At 44.3% G+C, this 18,839-nt stretch overlaps 1 protein-coding gene across 1 annotated transcript in view; it reads left to right on the forward strand.

Moving 5' to 3' along the window:
* Positions 1-18,839, forward strand: part of LOC146182483 (uncharacterized) — a 37,849-nt gene extending 19,010 nt beyond the window's left edge. The window contains exons 10-15 of the mRNA XM_084575957.1: positions 3,680-3,775; positions 6,827-6,981; positions 9,212-9,287; positions 12,208-12,325; positions 16,486-16,709; positions 18,684-18,839. Of these exons, the coding sequence (XP_084432083.1) occupies positions 3,680-3,775; positions 6,827-6,981; positions 9,212-9,287; positions 12,208-12,325; positions 16,486-16,709; positions 18,684-18,839 (825 nt within the window). The remainder of the gene's footprint in view (positions 1-3,679; positions 3,776-6,826; positions 6,982-9,211; positions 9,288-12,207; positions 12,326-16,485; positions 16,710-18,683) is intronic.

The raw sequence follows: 18,839 nt of genomic DNA on the forward strand, positions 1-18,839 counted from the left end.
GGAGTGAAAGTGGATAGAGAGAAAGGGGGGTCGTAGTGAAGGGCTACGGATAATTTCGACCACCTGGGGATCTTTAACGTGCGCTGACATCGCACAGCACATTAAAGATCCCCAGGTGGTCGAAATTATCCGTAGCCCTTCACTACGACCCCCCTTTCTCTCTATCCACTTTCACTCCCACCTTCATCCCTTCCCTTACGGCGCGGTTCAGGTGTCCACAGAGCAAGTGTGACAGATACTGCGCCTTTCCCTTCCTATGAACCAACCCAACCCAACAGGTTTTGCCGGAGTTGGGAACGTGGTAAGAAAAATGTAGAGCCCGTAGTTGAGGCGGTCTCCCATCCTTTAAGGCACTGTCAGGTGTCACCCGAAAGCTGTGGCAGGTACTGGGCATTTCCTTTCCCCAATACGTACTTAAACATCTATTAAAACTGAAAAAGGCCTGAAGTAATTAAAAATAGAGAACTGACGCAACCATTATTTTAAGTAACTTGGCAGGGTGGCGTTTGTCGCAACCGTAATTCAGTATTGTTTCCAACAAGATTCCGATATTAGCAGCCATCGACTAATTAGGTCTCGGCACAGCAATCCTTCCTTGACTGCCACCCACCTGTACTGCTACTCCTAACTGAGCATGCTCTGGGGAGAGAAGGATGGGCTGCCACACTGAATCCCCTCCACCCCCCCCCCCCCCCCCCCCCCGGTTATCTTTCGGTCTGTGCGATGGCAGTTGGCGTCCAGAGACCGGGACTCATTTGGCTAGAAAATATCTTACACCAGCCAAGGGACGAGACACAGGGAAGAAGAGAACAGGACAAGGCTGGACTAACAACTGAATGTTTATTGAACGAAAGAAGACAACGAAGACTCGTTCTGAAAAGCACACGCACAACCCAACCGGTGAAATGGCAGGAAATTGAGAAAAAGAAGTAGAAGAAGAAGAAAATTCAAAGTCAATGCCTAACTAACGACTTTTCTAATAGAGCGAATTCCTTACAATAAAGGAGTGTAAATCGGAGGATGACCAGTCTGTTTGTACGCCTGATTTCAGTAATACGGGTGTAGTTTACAGCAATAGTAAACAATTTTGTCGAGAGTTGGTTGAGACGTATTACACAGCTAAGGCTTAGCAAAGTCTGTGGCTACGGCATCGGTTAGCCTTCATTGTAAAGAATTCGCTCTATTAGAAAAGTCGTTAGTTAGGCCTTGACTTTGAATTTTTTTTCTTCTACTTCTTCTCCTTCTCAATTTTCTGACATTTCACCGGTTGGGTTGTGCGTGTGCTTTTCAGAACGAGGAGGAGGAGGAAAAAACTTTATTTCGCGAGCGAGTTAGGAGCCTTCAAGTGCCCAGGACCACCGCACGGCCCTCACATTACGCGCATGTGTCCAGGTCACGTAGGGCCATGGCATTGGCACCCCGGTCCACACAGCGAGTCTTCATTGTCTTCTTTCGTTCAATAAACATTCAGTTGTTAGTCCAGCCTTGTCCTGCTCTCTTCTTCCCTGTGTCTCGTCCTTTTGCTAGTTTAAAATGAGCCGTTACCAACTCGCCCAGTTGTCAATGTTGTTGAATATCTTACACCGCTCATTGAACTGTCTTCGGATCTACATGATTGTAAATTGGTTTATAAGCTAAGAAATGCGCAGTATCTGTGAAGGTCACTTGAAGGCTAAACTGTGGCTTGCACGCGATGACTGCTTTACCTAGGACAGTGCAACTTTGGCTTCAAAAGAATACCACAAAGGCACCCTCTATCCGAAGCCTCTCATTGTAGCGAACGCGTCGCAACGTTTAGAGCCGGTCTTTGCGTGTTCAAAATTGCTCTGCCCTGATGGGGCTGGTGCAGGTGGGCCACCGCTGCTTGCGGTGGGGGCTGGCCTGGCACCGAATTTTTATCTGTTGTAGGCCGTCATTGCACACGCCACCGCTGGTGGTGGACGACGGCTGTTGCGGCGCGCGTCTTTCTTTCCCTCTTGCTTTTCTTTCCTCTCTATATTCTCTTCTATCTGCACGAGGCAGCGGAGGTGGCTCAGCTACAGAGCCAGTAGCAGGCCCGTGCATTTTCTTTTCCTTCTTCCTACAGCCACAACAACAACAACAACAACATTAAATTTGACCTTCAGGTGACCTAATAAATGTGGGTGTCCACTATTTCGTGGTGTCCATGCAAAAGTATAAGGTGCCTTCCTTTCCCAGAACCTAACTTAAAGCATTTTGTGCTGCCGCGCCGCAGTGGTGCAGTGGTTAAGATGCCCGTACACTGGGCCGGAGTTCCCGGATTCGATCCCGACCGCCAGCGGCTGCATTTTCATGAGGGCGAAACGGAGAAGCGTCCTTGTGCTGTGCGAGTCTGTGTCAGTGCACGTTGATCCCCAGGTGGTCGAAATTACTCCGGGGCCCTTCACTACGGCTCCCCTTTCTCTCTTTCACTTTCTCTCCCAGCTTACTTCCTTCCTTTACGGCGCGGGTCGGGTGTCCACAGAAACACGTGTGACAGATACTGCGCCTGTCCTTTCCTGTGAACCAATTATTATTTAAGATCTTTGTGTGCTGCATGATGTCAGCGCATATTAAACATCCCCAGGTGGTCGAAATTACTCCGCATTCCTCCACTACGGTTCGTCATTCTCTTTTGAAGAGAGAACTTCACTACGCCAATTAGTTCGAGCCATCGGGTATGTACGGTTTTCACCTTCAAGTGAGCTTCACAGATACTGCTCTTTTCCTTTCTTATAAACCAATTTACAATTTACCAATTTACAACCAACCGTTTAACGCGAAGGGTTTAACCATAAACCCTGACTGCTCATTGGAAGGTCGAACTCTAAAGTTAAAGCTCAGCTACTTTGGTCATCTGATGAGAAGAGAGGAGTCGCTGGAGAAAGATTTGATGTTTGAAAAAGTTGAGGGTCACCGGAGAAGGGGTAAGCAGCGAACGCGATGGTTAGATGGCATTCTCGAGGCGCTGCAGATGAAGTTAGTGTTAGGAAGATAGTGAGAGACCGAAAAGCGTGGCGTGATATGGTTCATAGGGTCACGAAGAGTCAGACACGACTGAGCGACTGAACTGAACTGATATATAAATTGATATAAATTGATGGAATAAAAATTAAAAACAAAATCAGCCCGCAGGTTCATCAACTTGCAACCTGTGCGGTCAAAATGTCATGTGTCCATCTTGTGAGTGCTTTTGTTCAATGTACTGACTTGGAAGTCCTTGACTCACTAGGAAAACTTATGACTATAAATATGAGTAACTGGAATACATTTAGAAGCAATTATTATGAGTAGAAATTGAAATATTATGAGTAGAAATTGAAATATTAAGAAGAAAAAATTCGACAGTGAAAACATCGACAAATACTTCGGTTTTGCAAAATTCACCGGGAGTTATAAATTTGGCTTTATATCTCTGAAACGGATTTTGTTAGAAGCATATTTTTTGATAATCATTAGGAAATGACTGTATTGTAATAAAAAATAAATTGGAAAATTATTTTTTATATAGAAGTTTTCAACGTGGTCTCCTATTTTAAAGAGGCTGTAGCTGCAACACTCGCAGCTTTCGCTTTATCACTAGGGCAAGCCGTGCTTAAATCCTAACAATTTTACAACAATCTGTCCGCATGCACCTCTCAGATAAGCATCCAAATAACGTCGGCACTCATTATCGCAGGCGATATGCCGGGCGTTACAGTGCAAAAGCCCGGAGAGAATCGGCCTGTTCGCCGCTGGACACGCCCTGGAGGGGACGTACTGTGGTGAGAACAGGGTGAGTCGTTGCCTGCTGCTGAAGACTAGTATCTTGGAGAAAAATTACAAACTGTTCTTTAAAATCATTCATCGAATGTCGAAACGTGTAACGAGCTATTTCCGCGCTAGCCTGACCTCCCACATAAACAGTGTTTATTTAGAATGAGGAAGCTTTCTGTCTATTTTGGACGCAAAAAGAGAAACCACGACGGTCCAGGTATCCACAAAGAAGGTGCGACAAATACTGCGCTTTACTTTTCCTGTAAGCCAATCAATAATTCGAAAGGATTATAATCTATTCAAAGAATAAATATTTAGTGATGTTGATAATAATAAAATAAAATAATAGTTGTAAATAGGAACAAAATAAAAATTACACAGTTGAAAATAACAAATAAAAATAAAACAGCAAAATGTAAATTAAGATAACAAAATGAACATATTAAAACGTAAAACGAACATTCGCGGTAGTACTAATAATATTAATAATAAAATATTAGAGTGTCTCTTAAATGTTTCTTAAGAGGAGAATGGTGAAAGTATACCATTCCTATACTATCATTTTCCTCCCGTCATTAGCCTCTTGTCGGCATTCGTTGCAGTGCTACATATGATTATAATTGGTTTACAGGAAAGGAAAGGCGCGGTATCTATCACACTCCGGCAAGGATGAGTTGTGTGGCGTTCCTTAGCGCGCGCTGAAGTGTGGCATTGCAGATGGCAGGGACGCATCCCGCCTCGGCCAATCAGAACGCCGCAAAAGCGGGACACACTTTGTCCACGACAGCATGAGCCATTCAAGGCTTTCGCCTTAATAAATAATAAATTCGTTTCTCCCAATGCAGTTTCTACAGTAAACTAATGTTTCTAACTTGGCCCCGCAAGTGAATCTCCTTCGTCTCGTGCTGCATCCCAAACGCGCACTTCTGCACGGTGCCTTTCTACCTTGCCGGTTGATGTAGATGGTGGCACTGTCTATATAAGGAGTCCAGCCGACCACCGACCTTGCACTTGGTGGATAAAGCGATGGAAGCTGCGGAACGTCAACGTCGAACAAGTGTGAATGGCGCCTGGCGCATATGTGATGTGGCAACGGCGCAGTTGCGTCGTTCTTGTTGCTCATCTTACCCTGACCGTCCCTGCAATGGCTCACTCTACAACGAATTAGTCTATTTCGAAGTGATAGGGAGTAGCATGAACAGTATGCATCCCACTCCCTATTAGGGACAGAGTATGCTTATAAGACCTTGTTTACGCTTTGATCATTTAATATAAGAACGCTTTGCTATTGATGGGGCGGAGTTCGAAGGCGCTGTTCACGCGATGATCAGGCTTTGGCGCTATCAGTGCTGTGAGCGAAAACTCTCTAGCATACCTTAGATGGCAGCTGCAGGTCACGTGTCGGACACTAGTTGATCGGCTGGTCTTCTGTTGTCGCGAGTCCATGTGATATGGCCGAGTTGGCAGGAATTTCCAACGCGGGTAGCTCCTTTGAGGAGGGAGGTTTATATGAGGTTCGTATTTTCCGGAGTTATTCGAGCCCGAAAGATGTACTACACTGCCCTTAGGGCAGTCAGGCACGTACGTGCGGCTTGATTAAAGCAGGAGTTTATTAAGGCGAAAGCCTGCACAGTGACATGACAGGACTTGTGCGTCTGCGGAAGGTGTCACACCGTCATTGTTGAGAAATGAATTCATTGATGAGTAAAATGAGAACGGTTTGAGGTACAACGTGAAAACACGTCTGTATGCAAAATTTTCTTGATGTTGAATAAATAGTTAATTATTTATTGCCAAAAAGCAGTTAGACGTCAAAATAGACAAGGACGTCGATATAGTGTACAGACGTGGAAATTGTGCAAAATGCGTCAAAAATGTGGAAGAAAAAAAATAACGCGCCAACACTAGGCAGAAGAGCATAAGCGAGACAAAAAGGAGCAAAAAGGAAAAAGAAGGAAATGGGTGAAAAAGCACCAAATAAGCGCGAAGAGCCACATTACAGGCTTTCGCCTTGCCGCACTTAATACAGATCAAGTGCCTCCAGGGAGTTTCTTCTGTCAGGTGGACGTTGACATACCATGACAGCTAACGACTGTGTGCTAATGAGTGTTAGAGAAAAAATAGAAAGACCAATTAAGGTATATGGAACTAACCTAACAGTCTGGTACGTGTACGCAAAACTAGTATCCACGAAGAGAGCCGCTAGGCGGGAGCCATTAAGATGGTCGCGTCATGCGGTTAAAGGCACAAGTTAAGGGTCCAGCAATTCTTTCTTCGTGTCCAAGAAACACGCTTTTTTTTTTTTTTTTTACCGAAATACATCGTCCTTCGGGTATAATGTAAAAAAGTTAGCTTGCTGCACAGAAACCTGATTTTAAAAAAAGAAAGGAACATGGACGCATCAGCCTTGAGCTCTATCTGTATCCGCGAGCCGCCATCTGTGCATGCGTGTACCGTTGCCACTAATATCTGATTCGAAGCATGAAAATGTGTTACAATCTGCCGATTGCTTTCAAGTATAGAGTCCGTCAAAATTACTTTCTGTAGAAAGTGCCGCCGCGATGCTTGACGCACTTTAGGGATACAGAAACCTTGGGAAGAAGAGTTCTCGTACTTGACTCGGCATATTCTTGGCCAGAAAATGTGCATTCCAGTCGTTAACAGTGGTAATCTTCTCGAAGCAAACGTTCAAGTAATGGTGTGAGCGTTTTCGTACAAGCATATAAAGCACCAAACTTGCACTTCCTTTCAGTTTATTCAACTGAAAATATGCAGTAAGACAATTATCTGAGTGCAGAGGGAAGCATTGCATCTGCACTACAGATTCCGTGACAGAATCCATTTTTCGACCTAATATGCCAACCCAAGTATGACATCGCACCTACCCAGTGTTACAAAGGTGGATGAAGTGCTGAAACAAGCGTAGTATACATTAGCTCCCTTTGACCCTTCTATGGAAGTTTAAAGACCGCTACCGTTTTCAATCGGTGGAGTGCGGGAGAGGGTAGCGGAACAGAGACATACATGCACGGAGTGGTTGTGTAAAAAGAGGCGAACTGTGCCTTCGCAGTGGTGCCAGGGCAGCAAATGCGTGCCTTTCCCCAAGTCGACGCCTGTGGAACCGGGCAGCTGGAGCGACTGGAAAACGGTGTCAGAGTGCAGCCAGCCGTGCCTCAAGGACAGCGTGCCTCTGAAACGCATGAAGAGGACGTGCAGCAGCCCCAGGTGAGCACCCTTCTTTATTCCGTCATGACTATCCTACCTAACTAAAACGGGTGTCTTGTCACGTTTTTGTAACAGCAGCCTGACTACTACCCCAACTCCCGGGCCCAAACTACTCCCATATTACTCTAATTAATCATGTCCTCCGCCAGCTGTATCTAACTCCTTCACCTCATTCGCACACCTTTAATCTGTTCCTTTCTACACTTGCCTTCCTTGGAATGCAGTCTGTTACCCATAGTGACCATGAATAGTCTCGCCTTCCGCATTAAATGTCTTCTTGATTTCATCTAGAATTTCATTAGTTTAACAAAACTTGAAGATGGGCTGGATCTTGCATGGATGGTGCATTGCAACTTCACGAAAAAATACTAGCGCACAGGAAGACACACTCAAGTGAAGAAGACACAGGACACGCGCTATCCTGTCCTGTGTCTTCTTCACTTGAGTGTGTCTTCCTATGCGCTAGTATTTTTTGTGAAATTTCATTAGGGTTCGGGCTAGTGGATAATCGGCTGTCAGCACCGAATAAAATTATTTTAGTGGAAGTTCGCGCTCGTGTTATGTCCCTTCTCTGTTGTGCGCTATGAAACCTCACGTTCACTAAATCATGCCTATTCTCTGGCCCACTCTGTACGCTTTAGGTAACTAAGGTTGACTGATGTTTAGCTGATTTTCCATGGCAGTGGGATGCGGTTGTTTTACGACAAATGTAAGCGAGACAAAATGGACGCCTGCTCCACCAGTGTCTCACTGTATGGTGGGTACCAGAAACATGCGGTGACCAAACAACGTTAACATCCACATGCTATGAACTATGATGGATGCCGCAGTGGATGGCTCCTGGTTGACATCGACCACCTGTCTTGCCTTAACGTACGCTGCCATCGCGTAGCACATAGGTGTTCTTGCATACCACCTCCATTCAAATCGGCCGCCGCGGCCTGCGTTGGCCTTGCCACCTGTAGGCACCCGAGAGATAAATATCGTAAAAATGAACTCGAAGCGATATATTCTGCGAAGGGTTGACTACATGAACAATTTAAAGGAAGAGCACCCAGACGGGAAGCACAATAATACCAAATTACCTTCATGTGAAGAAAGCGGTCGCGAAAGAAATGTTCTGGTCGGTCTGCAAAACTTCCCGCCCCATCGATGTGACGGATGCTTTTTGATACATCCCACTGTTCCCCTCGCAGTATTGACAAAATCGAGCTGCTGCAAATGGCCAACGCAGTTACCATAATTTCGAGGATGCCCTCCTTTTTTACGTCCTAATCGGCATTTTTTGCTCCGAGATTAATGGTGGATGGATTTTATTGGTACCTACTCCGAATTTTTAAGGCAGCGAGCACAACCTTGGCTAGTGCATAAATTATTAACCAAATTTATTTTGCATATTTTGCCATAATTATATTCCTATGTTTCTTCCCAAACTAACCGCCAGTCTCCCTGCGCGTAACACTGACTGGATGCTGGCCTCTCTTGTTCACGAAACCAGCTCACCTAAGCCACCGCTGGACTAAAGGTGCGAAAGCGGTCTATATATATATATATATATATATATATATATATATATATATATATATATATATATATATATATATATATATATATATATATATATATATATATATATATATATATATATATATATATATATATATATATATATATATATATATATATATATATATATATATATATATATGTTGTTGTTTGTTGTTTGTGGGGTTTAACGTCCCAAAGCAACTGAGGCTATGAGAGACGCCGTAGTGGAGGACTCCGGAAATTTCGACCACCTGGGGTTCTTTAACGTGCACTGACATCGCACAGCACACGGGCGCCTTGCTTTTTCGCCTCCATCGAAAAGCTGCCGCCGAGGCCGGGATTCGATCCGCGTCCTTGGGAACAGTAGTCGAGCGCCGTAACCACTGCGCCACCCCGGCGGGGTATATATATATATATATATATATATATATATATATATATATATATATATATTGACCGAAGCACACAACAGCAAACGAACTATATGGAAGCGCTGTTCGGTAGTAACTGTGTATCGTCAGGTTGTTAAGCGCCGTCTGTGGCACCAGTGTGGTTCCCCTGTGAATGAAGTGTCGTGCTCGCAAGCGTTAGCATCCTGGATCTGTGCACAGCATAGCCTGTTGATAGCCTTCTCCGATATGAACCAGCATTTCTGATATCTACAGTTTTGTTTTGCTTGCAGGAGGAGAAACACCATGGAAGGTTGCGAAGGCGACAACGTTATGCTCACCCCATGCGACATAAAGGCTAATAAGAAGGTGACAAAGTTGTTTTCGATGGTGAGGGTTCGGGGCAACGTTGTATCGATATCACCTTCGAACAATTTTTAAACAGTGAAGAGTTAAAAGTGCAAGGTTACATTTTCCTTGTGAAACTATGTTGTGGTCGGCGAAGACAAACAGCTATGAAATCTCGTACAGGCGCAGACGTATACTACTCATAAATTGGCAAAATTTGTGTAAGTGCTTCCATTATCGTGCTCTCCCGAGACACGCGTAATGGCAAGAAATTCCATCTTTCTGCCTTATTAGCTTAACCTTATAAATGTCGTGGTTATTTGTATATGCATATGTGTAAGACTTTATTGCAAAGTCGTAAAGACGACACTTAAGGGAACATGAACACGACCAGTATAGTAAATACTCGTTGGAAACATGAAAGCGTAGTCTGAAACTGTGCACATATGAGGGAAAGCTAAGTTATGTTCAATTAAGTTATCCGACCCATGTTTATTTCACCTGACCTTGCACAGTTTCGCAACTGTGAGCTGTTTCGTCATTGCCAACGGCGATTGTAACGACGTCCAAAATTACTCGGCATCTTTTATTAGCGAGAAAACCACGGAGAATTACAAGCTATTGTTACGCACAATATGACAGGGGTATTCTAGGCTTCCAATGTGCGGCAAGAAAACTTATTTTAAAATAAGATTTTCTTGCGCTCGCAACTGTGGAATATTGAGAAGTACTTTAATGTTTATGAGCCTATTGACCGAAATGATTTAGGCTTTCCACACAAACCAAACTTTTGCTTCTGATGTTTCTCTTGCTTTCTAAACAAACAGGTCAAGCGTTTTTTGAAATAGCAAGAACCTAGAAGTCTGTCTAAGGAAGGTCTGCTGATATATTGTATGCTTTCATAGGTGGATATTAGACAAAAAAAAAAGCCTCAAAATATTTTATCGGAAAATGTTTAAAGTTGCTCGGTGCGTGACAGTGGGTTTAGGTGCATGGTCACAGAGTTAGCTGCCTCTTCAAGGAAATGTTATGTGCGTACTACATTTAACGTATTCGTCCAGGCAGGCGTGGTTAAAATTGATTTTTTTTTGTGTGTGTGTGTGTGTGTGCAATTTTCATGCACAATCTCTCAAGTCAGAAGGGGGGCTTCGCCTAATGGCCGATCGAGGCTCAAAGACCGGCTACCCGACCCCAAGTCTAATCATGAAGACATGTATATATACCATACTGTTACTTGAAAAGAGTCGCGATGAGTTACCACTTCGAATGGACACATTAACAGTGCCATGGGAAAACTATACAGATCAGAGAAGAAAGTTTTGAGGAGACATTATGCTACCTTGATGTACTGTTTGGCTTGACGTACCAAAGCAATAATTGATGTTGCTTTGGTGTACGATATACTGTAAGACATCATTGATTCTTTACCGCACACTAAAAAGAGCGCCGACCATATATACACGGTACAGGCTGCGTAGGCAGGTAACACATTTTGCTAGGCGAAATTTGAGACCGATTGGTGCTCGGTCAACGATGAAATTAACAGGACGAATCAAGAGGCACACAACTTAGCTAATAATGGCAGTGCTAAGCGAGTGCCTCTAAGAAGTAAATAAGATATTGCAACAGATATTTTCGCAGTCAGTAAAACAAATATCAGCGTCTTTAGTGGTTCTTTCGTCCGTTTGCTCAACAAAAATGAGCGAAAGCGCTGCTTACTCAAGATCACCTTGCACCTCGCCCTACATGAGCCGACATATTTTCCTCCTATTGCAGCCATTCATCATTCCCTTACTTCGTGTGTGTACACTGAGGTATATCCGTGGTAGAGAGGGAGCGGGAAGATTAGTTTGGTTTGGTTTGTGTGGTTTAACGTCCCAAAGCGACTCAGGCTATGAGAGACGCCGAGACGCCGTAGTGGAGGGCTCCGGCATCGCACTGGCACGTGCACTGGCATCGCAAAGCACAAGGGCGCCTTACTTTTCGCCTCCACCGAAAAGCGACCGCTGAGGCCGGGATTTGATACCGCATCCTTGGGAACAGTAATCTAGCGCCCTAACCACTGTGGCACCCCGGCGAGGCTAAACCTCTAAACTGTGCACATAGAATCTCGGCATTAAAAGAAATGTGGGAGGACACTTAAGTTCCGCTTTTAATGTTATAGGACGCAGCAGCGATAATGGCTCTTGCCTGTGGCGCCCCTTGCTTATGTTATTTCGTGTACATGCACTTTACTAATGACTTGATCACTAATCCTTCATTATTTATCTCTCTAACCTAACAAGTACTGTACTCTTGAAGTTGAAAGCTAAAGCACGTCATTTGAAAGAACATCAGACAAAGATAAAAGCCCGGCTTGAACCGAACCATTTGAACGGGTCACGTGGCCTAGGCGAACTTTGTCTATAGCTCGACATCCAATGGCGTCGGTAGGGTCGATTCGCGTCATACACTCCAGTCTCAGGCTCCTTTCCTTCGACCGCTATTGTGTTTCACTGAAATAGAGGATATACTTTTACGTGGAGTAACCTGGATGTAGGTAAATACTGCCTTTCTGGCGTAAAAGGGAAAAGAAAAGACGACAGAAAATGCTGTGTCATTACAGTCAAACTTTCTGCTGCATTTTCGGACCAAACCTTGTCCTAATAACAGGAACTAGTGTTTTACCAAAACGATTTTCTCTGTAACATCAATACTTTTCGCCGTATATGCAGCAGTCGCTATTTTTTATTTGTCACAAGAGCCTATTTTGTCACGATAAAAGGCGATGACACAAAATTGCAGTAAGATCTTTCACAAGAGGATGAGGGCAAACTTATTTCGTACTTTATGAGGGAATCTGCTTTATTAACTGACTGAATTTGCAGGAAGATGGATATATTGGGGGTCTTTAGGCGGCTCTGTTGTCTTCAGTCCGCATGCACCGAACTTTGTTTCGCAGGCTTCCCAGTGCACGCATTTCAAGTCCAACCAGGAATACATCGACGAAAAGTGCGCCGCATTCTCCCGCTTCAAGAAGGAGCTCAAGCCCACGGGCACTCTAGTGCCATACAGCGCAGGTAAGCTTGCACACGGAACAGCACTCCATGTACCGCCACACAGGAGTGCAGCTGGACCACTAACAGCATATAGCCTCCTTTTTTACCACTACAACTAGTCCTTACGGTGTATAATTTCTCGTTATGAGCACCTAGAGAAGAAAGAGGCACCACCATATATGAGAGTTTCTTAAGCACCTCAATGCCAATGCCTTCCAGGAAGCAGGTGAGGTAAATAACTGCATTGTTCGGCTGCGCATTCTTCTAAACACTGCAGCAGTGATGAAACGTCTGAAGACAAGGCGCAAACAAGGGTAAATGAAGCAGCGCCATTCTGTTGCCCTTTCTTCCTCATTATTTCCCTGCCGTCGCAGTATCGTAAAGAAAGCCGGGAATATATGGTTCGGTGTTTTTAGCTTGGCTGGTACTGGACAAAAACGCTGGGCCCTGCCGCGGCTACGGTTGTCGCTACGGTGCTCTTCATACTGTCCCGGTTAGGTTCTCTCAACAGAGCGTCTTTCATGTCAACAAATTTTACTCAAGTGAATTCTTGACATCGGGTTTACATTAAGATAGATAGAGCATTTCTTGTAGGCGTTTCTCCAAACAAGTTTCATTGTCAACGCTAGTGACATCAAATGCAAATCCGTGACTTGTCGGTATCCTCGGTATGGAGGAAACACGGCGTCGTTACTTCTTTCCCCAAGTATGTTTGAGAAACTGTGTGCCTGACGATGCATGTCTAACCAACCGTATACTTTCCAGGCAGTTTTCAGTGCTTTAGTGCCAAGCTTCCAGAAAAACACTAGAGTAAAGTAAGCACACGACAGAAGAAAAGCAGCAGTATGGGTCTAAAATAAAAGGTACAAAACAGAACAGCCATGTCAGTTTTCTAGATGAGACGGCAATGTCATATCCCCGGTTTTAAGCTGAATATTTTAAGAACTCTCAATGTGTCTCGGTTATCTTACATGAAAATGTCGGAGGGTCTTGGCGCAGCTAACAATAAAAGCGCTCCTTTTCCTATCGTCACCACAGAGTCACTATAGATGCTTCTTTGCGACCTCTGAGCGCAAACACACACACACGCACACACACAACACAAACACAGTGCAACAATGCAACGCACAGTGCAACTCATTCTGTTCGGCAGGCGCTTCAACGATGAGTTTGCGGTGCTAAGATCTAAAAGCTATACACGATAGAGTGTGTAGAAAAATAGCTCGTACCTGGAGCATGCACCTTGCAAGCTTAGACTAGAAGAGCGGTTTGAAGTAATATTTGCCTTATTTACCTTGTAAATATGTGAAAATCAAGTCCAACGGTCGCACATACGAGTACAATTTGAAATATACTGCCCTAGAACAAAGTTGTGGGCTTAGGTTGCCGTTCGCCTCTTCCAGGAACTTTCTTTCCAGATAATACGACATGAGACACCAGTATAAAACGAGAAACAGGCAGCCAAGCGATAAAAACGAGTTAGAAGCTAATTTTTGTTTTCATGCGAAGCTCATGCTCTTAATCGCCTTCTTCCTTCAGTCAATTCCTGCTTAGTGGCATCTAATGAACTTCCCTGCACGTTTCAAGTTATTTGCGTTCATTCGGCTTGTTTTTATACTACTTGGTGCATAACTGTTTACTAACAAGTTATAGCGCAAACAAGACAATAACTGAGTGGTGGCGCGATCTGTCTGTTGCAACAAGGTTGTGACGAATAAAAACAGCCATCTATTATATTGCACAATAGGGGTCATCTAAAACATAGCCGCTATTAGCAGACATCAGGAGAGACAAACGATATCAGCCAAGAGAAATTCGCCCCTCGATGACATTAAGGACTTCGTGGGTCTGTACTACTGAAGGATACGCGCAGCTGTGTTTCTTCTTGGCATATGTTCTCTATTCGTCACCGTACAGTCGCTTTCGGGTTATGTTCGTACACGTCGACGGTGAAAAGCATTGTAATCGGCGAGTCTTCTCTCTTTCCAGAGCATATGCTGTTTTGATGCGATAACTGTCGCTGCGCGCGATACCGCAACACCGTCGTACCATATTTACTCGCATCTAGGCCCGCATCCCTTCCAAGCCTACGCCCGAATGTAGAAGGTAAGGTAGAGTTTCCTCGCATGTAACCCGATCGAAATGGCATCGGCTTAATGTTCAGACACACCTGTGTACCTTAATCAACTCGGACTATTGTACACGTCGCATGGTGGCAGTCTCCGCGGCGCCTCGTGGTTTTTTACAGGGGCGAATATATTCTTCATCCACGCTGTACTCTCACTGTGTCTTAAATTGATTGGATACAAGCCAAGTCTGCAGTGAAAGCCATACACAATTCTTCCGTGAGAGAAAGTAGTCGGCTGATGAAACTTTTTCTGGGTACCTAAATAAAGAGCGAACCGCCGACCGCGATTACAAGCTCAAACATTTCGGCTCCTCTAGCTTCTTTAGTATACTCAAATTTCAAAAACTGCTTTCATTTACTGTTCAGCGGTCTAATGCACATCCTCCGCACCATGAACCATGGTTAGCAACTGGGGCTTGTTTAAGTTCTATCTCACTATAGCAGAACTTTCCAGATGAAAGCAGCGGCACATGGCACCGCTTTGTGCGTGCCATCGCGTCGTAAAGCGGCCCCGGCTGCTAGTGTGCTGAATATCCAAACTACACTGTTTCAGAGATGATATAGCCATGATATCCGCCAGTTTAATGAGCGCTGGCGCTGATCTCGCAATATCATGCATGAGGGCGATGAAAGAGTCGCGCATGCGCAATATTAGTGATGCCGATGGCGACGGCGAAGCCGTTTCTTCAGTTCTAAGGGAATATTTTTGTTTCACATCCGGGATGGGTTACAATAAAAACCATTGGTTAATATAGATCCGACTAAATGCGCTATTATACCTCATTAATTTGGATAACCATTTTATTGGAGCGCATGCAGTTTAGAACCGGCAACGCTACACACACGTAATCATATTAAAGTCATTCGATTGCTTCTGGCACTCCTTACTCATCCTTACACGAAGTGCGGCGGGTCTTGAGTCGTGCAATTCGATGAGTCGTTTCTAACGGTATGCGTCCCCTTTTTTTTTTTTTTTTTTTTTTTGTCATACCGCTCAAGGAAGGCCGCAGGAAAAAGATTGCGGTGTGACTGATTGCAAACAGAATACGGACAGGCGACTAGCCCCAAGGGACAGCTTTTGAGGCGAAAGCCTTAACAGCCTCATGAATGACGCAGAAAGCATCCATCCGCAGAGGTTGCCACACCGTCCTTGTCGAATAATGACGTGATTTATGAGTAAAAGAACGGTTGTATAAGGTAGAGGGTTAACAATTCTCTATGTGCAAATTTTTTTAGATCTGGAGTAATTAGTTATTTACAGCAAAAAAGTCAGTAGGACGTTGAAATAGCCATGAACGTCGATGTAGTGTGCAGACGAGCCAAGGACGCCGTAATTATGCAAAATATGTAAAATCGTGCAAAAATATTGCACAGCTTCAATGTCAGTAGAGTGCATATTTTGTCAGCGTAAAATTAAAGACAGGACTAAAGGAGAAAGACAAGGGACAAACGCTGAACTTCAACTGATAGTTTAATGGACGTAACCTCAATATATACAAAAATTGTACAACGCCATCACTTGAGCGAATGCTCCCAAACCTTCGCCTCTGCATTATCGTACAGATTAGAGCCTCATCACCTATGGCCACGTGTCATTCTCCTCTTTAAAAATTCCAGCTCTTTGGGTGACAGCACAACCGAGCTACTGCTAACACAATTATCACCTTGATTGTGAATCTCAAGGGCCTCAAATATCTCCCTGCTCAACTGCTGCTTGAAGCTGCGCAGCACACGTGTGTCGCTCAACGCAGGGGTGCATGATGGACTGGTAGGGCTAGGGCAACGGCTGCAGTGTAAGGCTAAATGACTACTCTTTACAAGGGAACATTGAAAACAGTCAGTCGAGTAAAAAACAGGTCGTAAAAGAGAAAAAAGATTCAGTACAGTAAAACAAAAAACAAAAGAGAAAAGCTTGAAAGAAAAAGGAAAAACAGAGCCTAATGAGTGAAAAAAAAAAACAGCAACTGAGTGCAAACAGTCGCAAGAAAGGCTTTCGCCTTACCGCACTGAAGAGATATCTAAGCGCCTCCAACGAATTTTTGAATTTTCGCAGCTCAGCCTTGGCGCGCGTGCGCCATCCACTGCGGTTACCGGGGCGACGCGTACATCGCGGCCAAGTTCTTCCTCAACGATCAGACCAACGAGACGGGCGTACTTCCGGACGGCACGCGCTGCCATTTCGACAAGGCAAAAGGCGCCGCCTACTACTGCCAGCAGGGACAGTGCGTCACGCTGCTACAGAGCCTCGCCGGAATACAGGACAGTCGGGAGGCGCAGGTGACGACCGCTGCGGGATGCTGCATGCGCGATTACGAACGCCTGAGTAGCTATTGCGCGAACAGATTAGCAGCTAAGGTGCAGCTAAGGTGCTTAGCCTGTGCTCGCAGCGGGTTGCTAAAAGTGGCATAAAAGACAATGCATCGACTGTTTTTGAAAGCAGTTGTGGGGTAACTAAAACCTGGGAGGTACTTTTTTATTAACATCCCGTGCAGCACAATCCGTCGGCCCAATATTGAACGTGTTGGCATTACACTGGTCCTATATATAAGGCTCGATATTGCCGACGCAATGCCAGTATTGGGCCCATGGTTTATGCTTCCTGGAATACTGGTACAAATTGTCCAACCTTGGTAGGCCTCCAAATAATTAACAATTACGATAGAAAAATCAGTTTGGTGCCTTAATGTAATTGTAATGGTACTGCGAGCTATAACAAGGTAATTTGTTGAACATACTGTTAGAAGTTGTAAGCATTCAACAAAAGGTTACTTCTGAAATTCGCCCGCCGCTGACACGAAAGTCAGACTGCCATTGAAAGGCGATTTAGAAAAATAAAAAGTCTCAGAGCCTGTCGCGGAAGGACCTGCAGATACATTAATCGTTTCCTTCATGTTAATATGTTAAAACATGTTCAAAATTTATTCACATAAGAAGTCCAAAGTTTCTCAAGATGTCGCAACTTAAGTATGTCGGAAACAAGAACAGGCAGGTATCAAACCTTATACGCCGGGTCGAAAGAGGGATGGGGAGAGAACTGGATTAAATTTTCGAATAAAAGAAAACAGACGATGGAGCTGCATGAGACACGGAAAAAGGAAATGAGGAAGCGATTGTTCTGATACTGTTTGAATTGAGGTCAAAACGCGAAGATGGAGAAATAAGTGTAACGATGATGATGATGATGATGATGATTATTATTATTATTATTATTATTATTATGATGATTATGATAATGGTGGTGGTGGTGGTGGTGGTGGTGGTGGTGGTGATGGTGATGGTGATAGTGATGATGATGATGGTGATGATGATATATGCAGTGCAGGTAAAATTTTAGAACCAACTGAACATGCTTTGTGAAGCTACCAGATTTCGATGTAATTATGGTTTCTATAAATGCCACCGGGCTTAGATGTAATGCAAATATGCCTGCCCTAAATATTACAAAATACATTTTAATTGGTCTTTAAACCTATGGATAACAGTGGAGTATTCAAATTAGTAAGGCATTTTCGTAATGAGAATTCATTTATGTTTGATGGATTGGTTACAGAAATAGAAAAAAAAAAAAAACAAGCATTGTGACATCTAAGTCCACAGCACTACGGAGGGCGCGCTCCTAACATCCATTGGCCACGAATACATGTCACTTGCATACAATGATTTGCGGTGTTCCTGGACAAGAGCAGCGAGGCAGTTAATCAACAGATGATAGTGTATGGAAATCCTGCACTTGGGGTTGGGGAAAACCACTGAAATAAACAGTCATGTCTTCCGCACAAAAAGAACAGCCCAGGGCGTAGCCAGAAGAGAGAGAGCGCTTTGCTTAAGCTAGCTTGCTGAATGCAACCTCTAGCCTACGCTATGATGACCGACTCCGCTTGAGGAGGAGGTACTCGTGGAAAAAAAAAATTAGTTCAGAAATAGCGAGCATGTATACATCCCGTCCTTTACCTGCATTTGTTTCCTATTAACATGTATAAAGTATTTTAATAAGATTGAAGAAGCAGACGTAGCTTAGATGTAGGACCCTTAGCATTAGGCAATATAAATACGCCACCTCCCTCATCTGAGCTTTATTGAGCCAATATTTTGAAGTGTTGTTTCATTTTTTTCTTTGTTTCGTAGTTTGCATTCTAGAGTCGAGGGGTAGCGCATTAAGATTTAGTTCAGTCTTCTGGGTAGCAGTACGCGCTGCGTTTAAAAGCGCAGCGGCGACTACGGCGCCAAATGTCTTCCCCCAATCTGATCCAGGTTCTCGAACTAGAAGACTCGGACTGGGCCCCAGACACCGAAGGTCGACGCATGGTCGAGAAGTACCTGGAGTACGTGCCCGGCAAGGATTTCCCGACGCTAGACGTGAACAAAGTGCCCAAAGCTCAAGGTCGTATCAGTGTCGACGACCTCTAG

The sequence above is a fragment of the Amblyomma maculatum genome, chromosome 8 (genome assembly GCF_055883805.1).
Source record: "Amblyomma maculatum isolate TAMU_Amacu chromosome 8, ASM5588380v1, whole genome shotgun sequence".
Lineage (NCBI taxonomy): Eukaryota > Metazoa > Arthropoda > Arachnida > Ixodida > Ixodidae > Amblyomma > Amblyomma maculatum.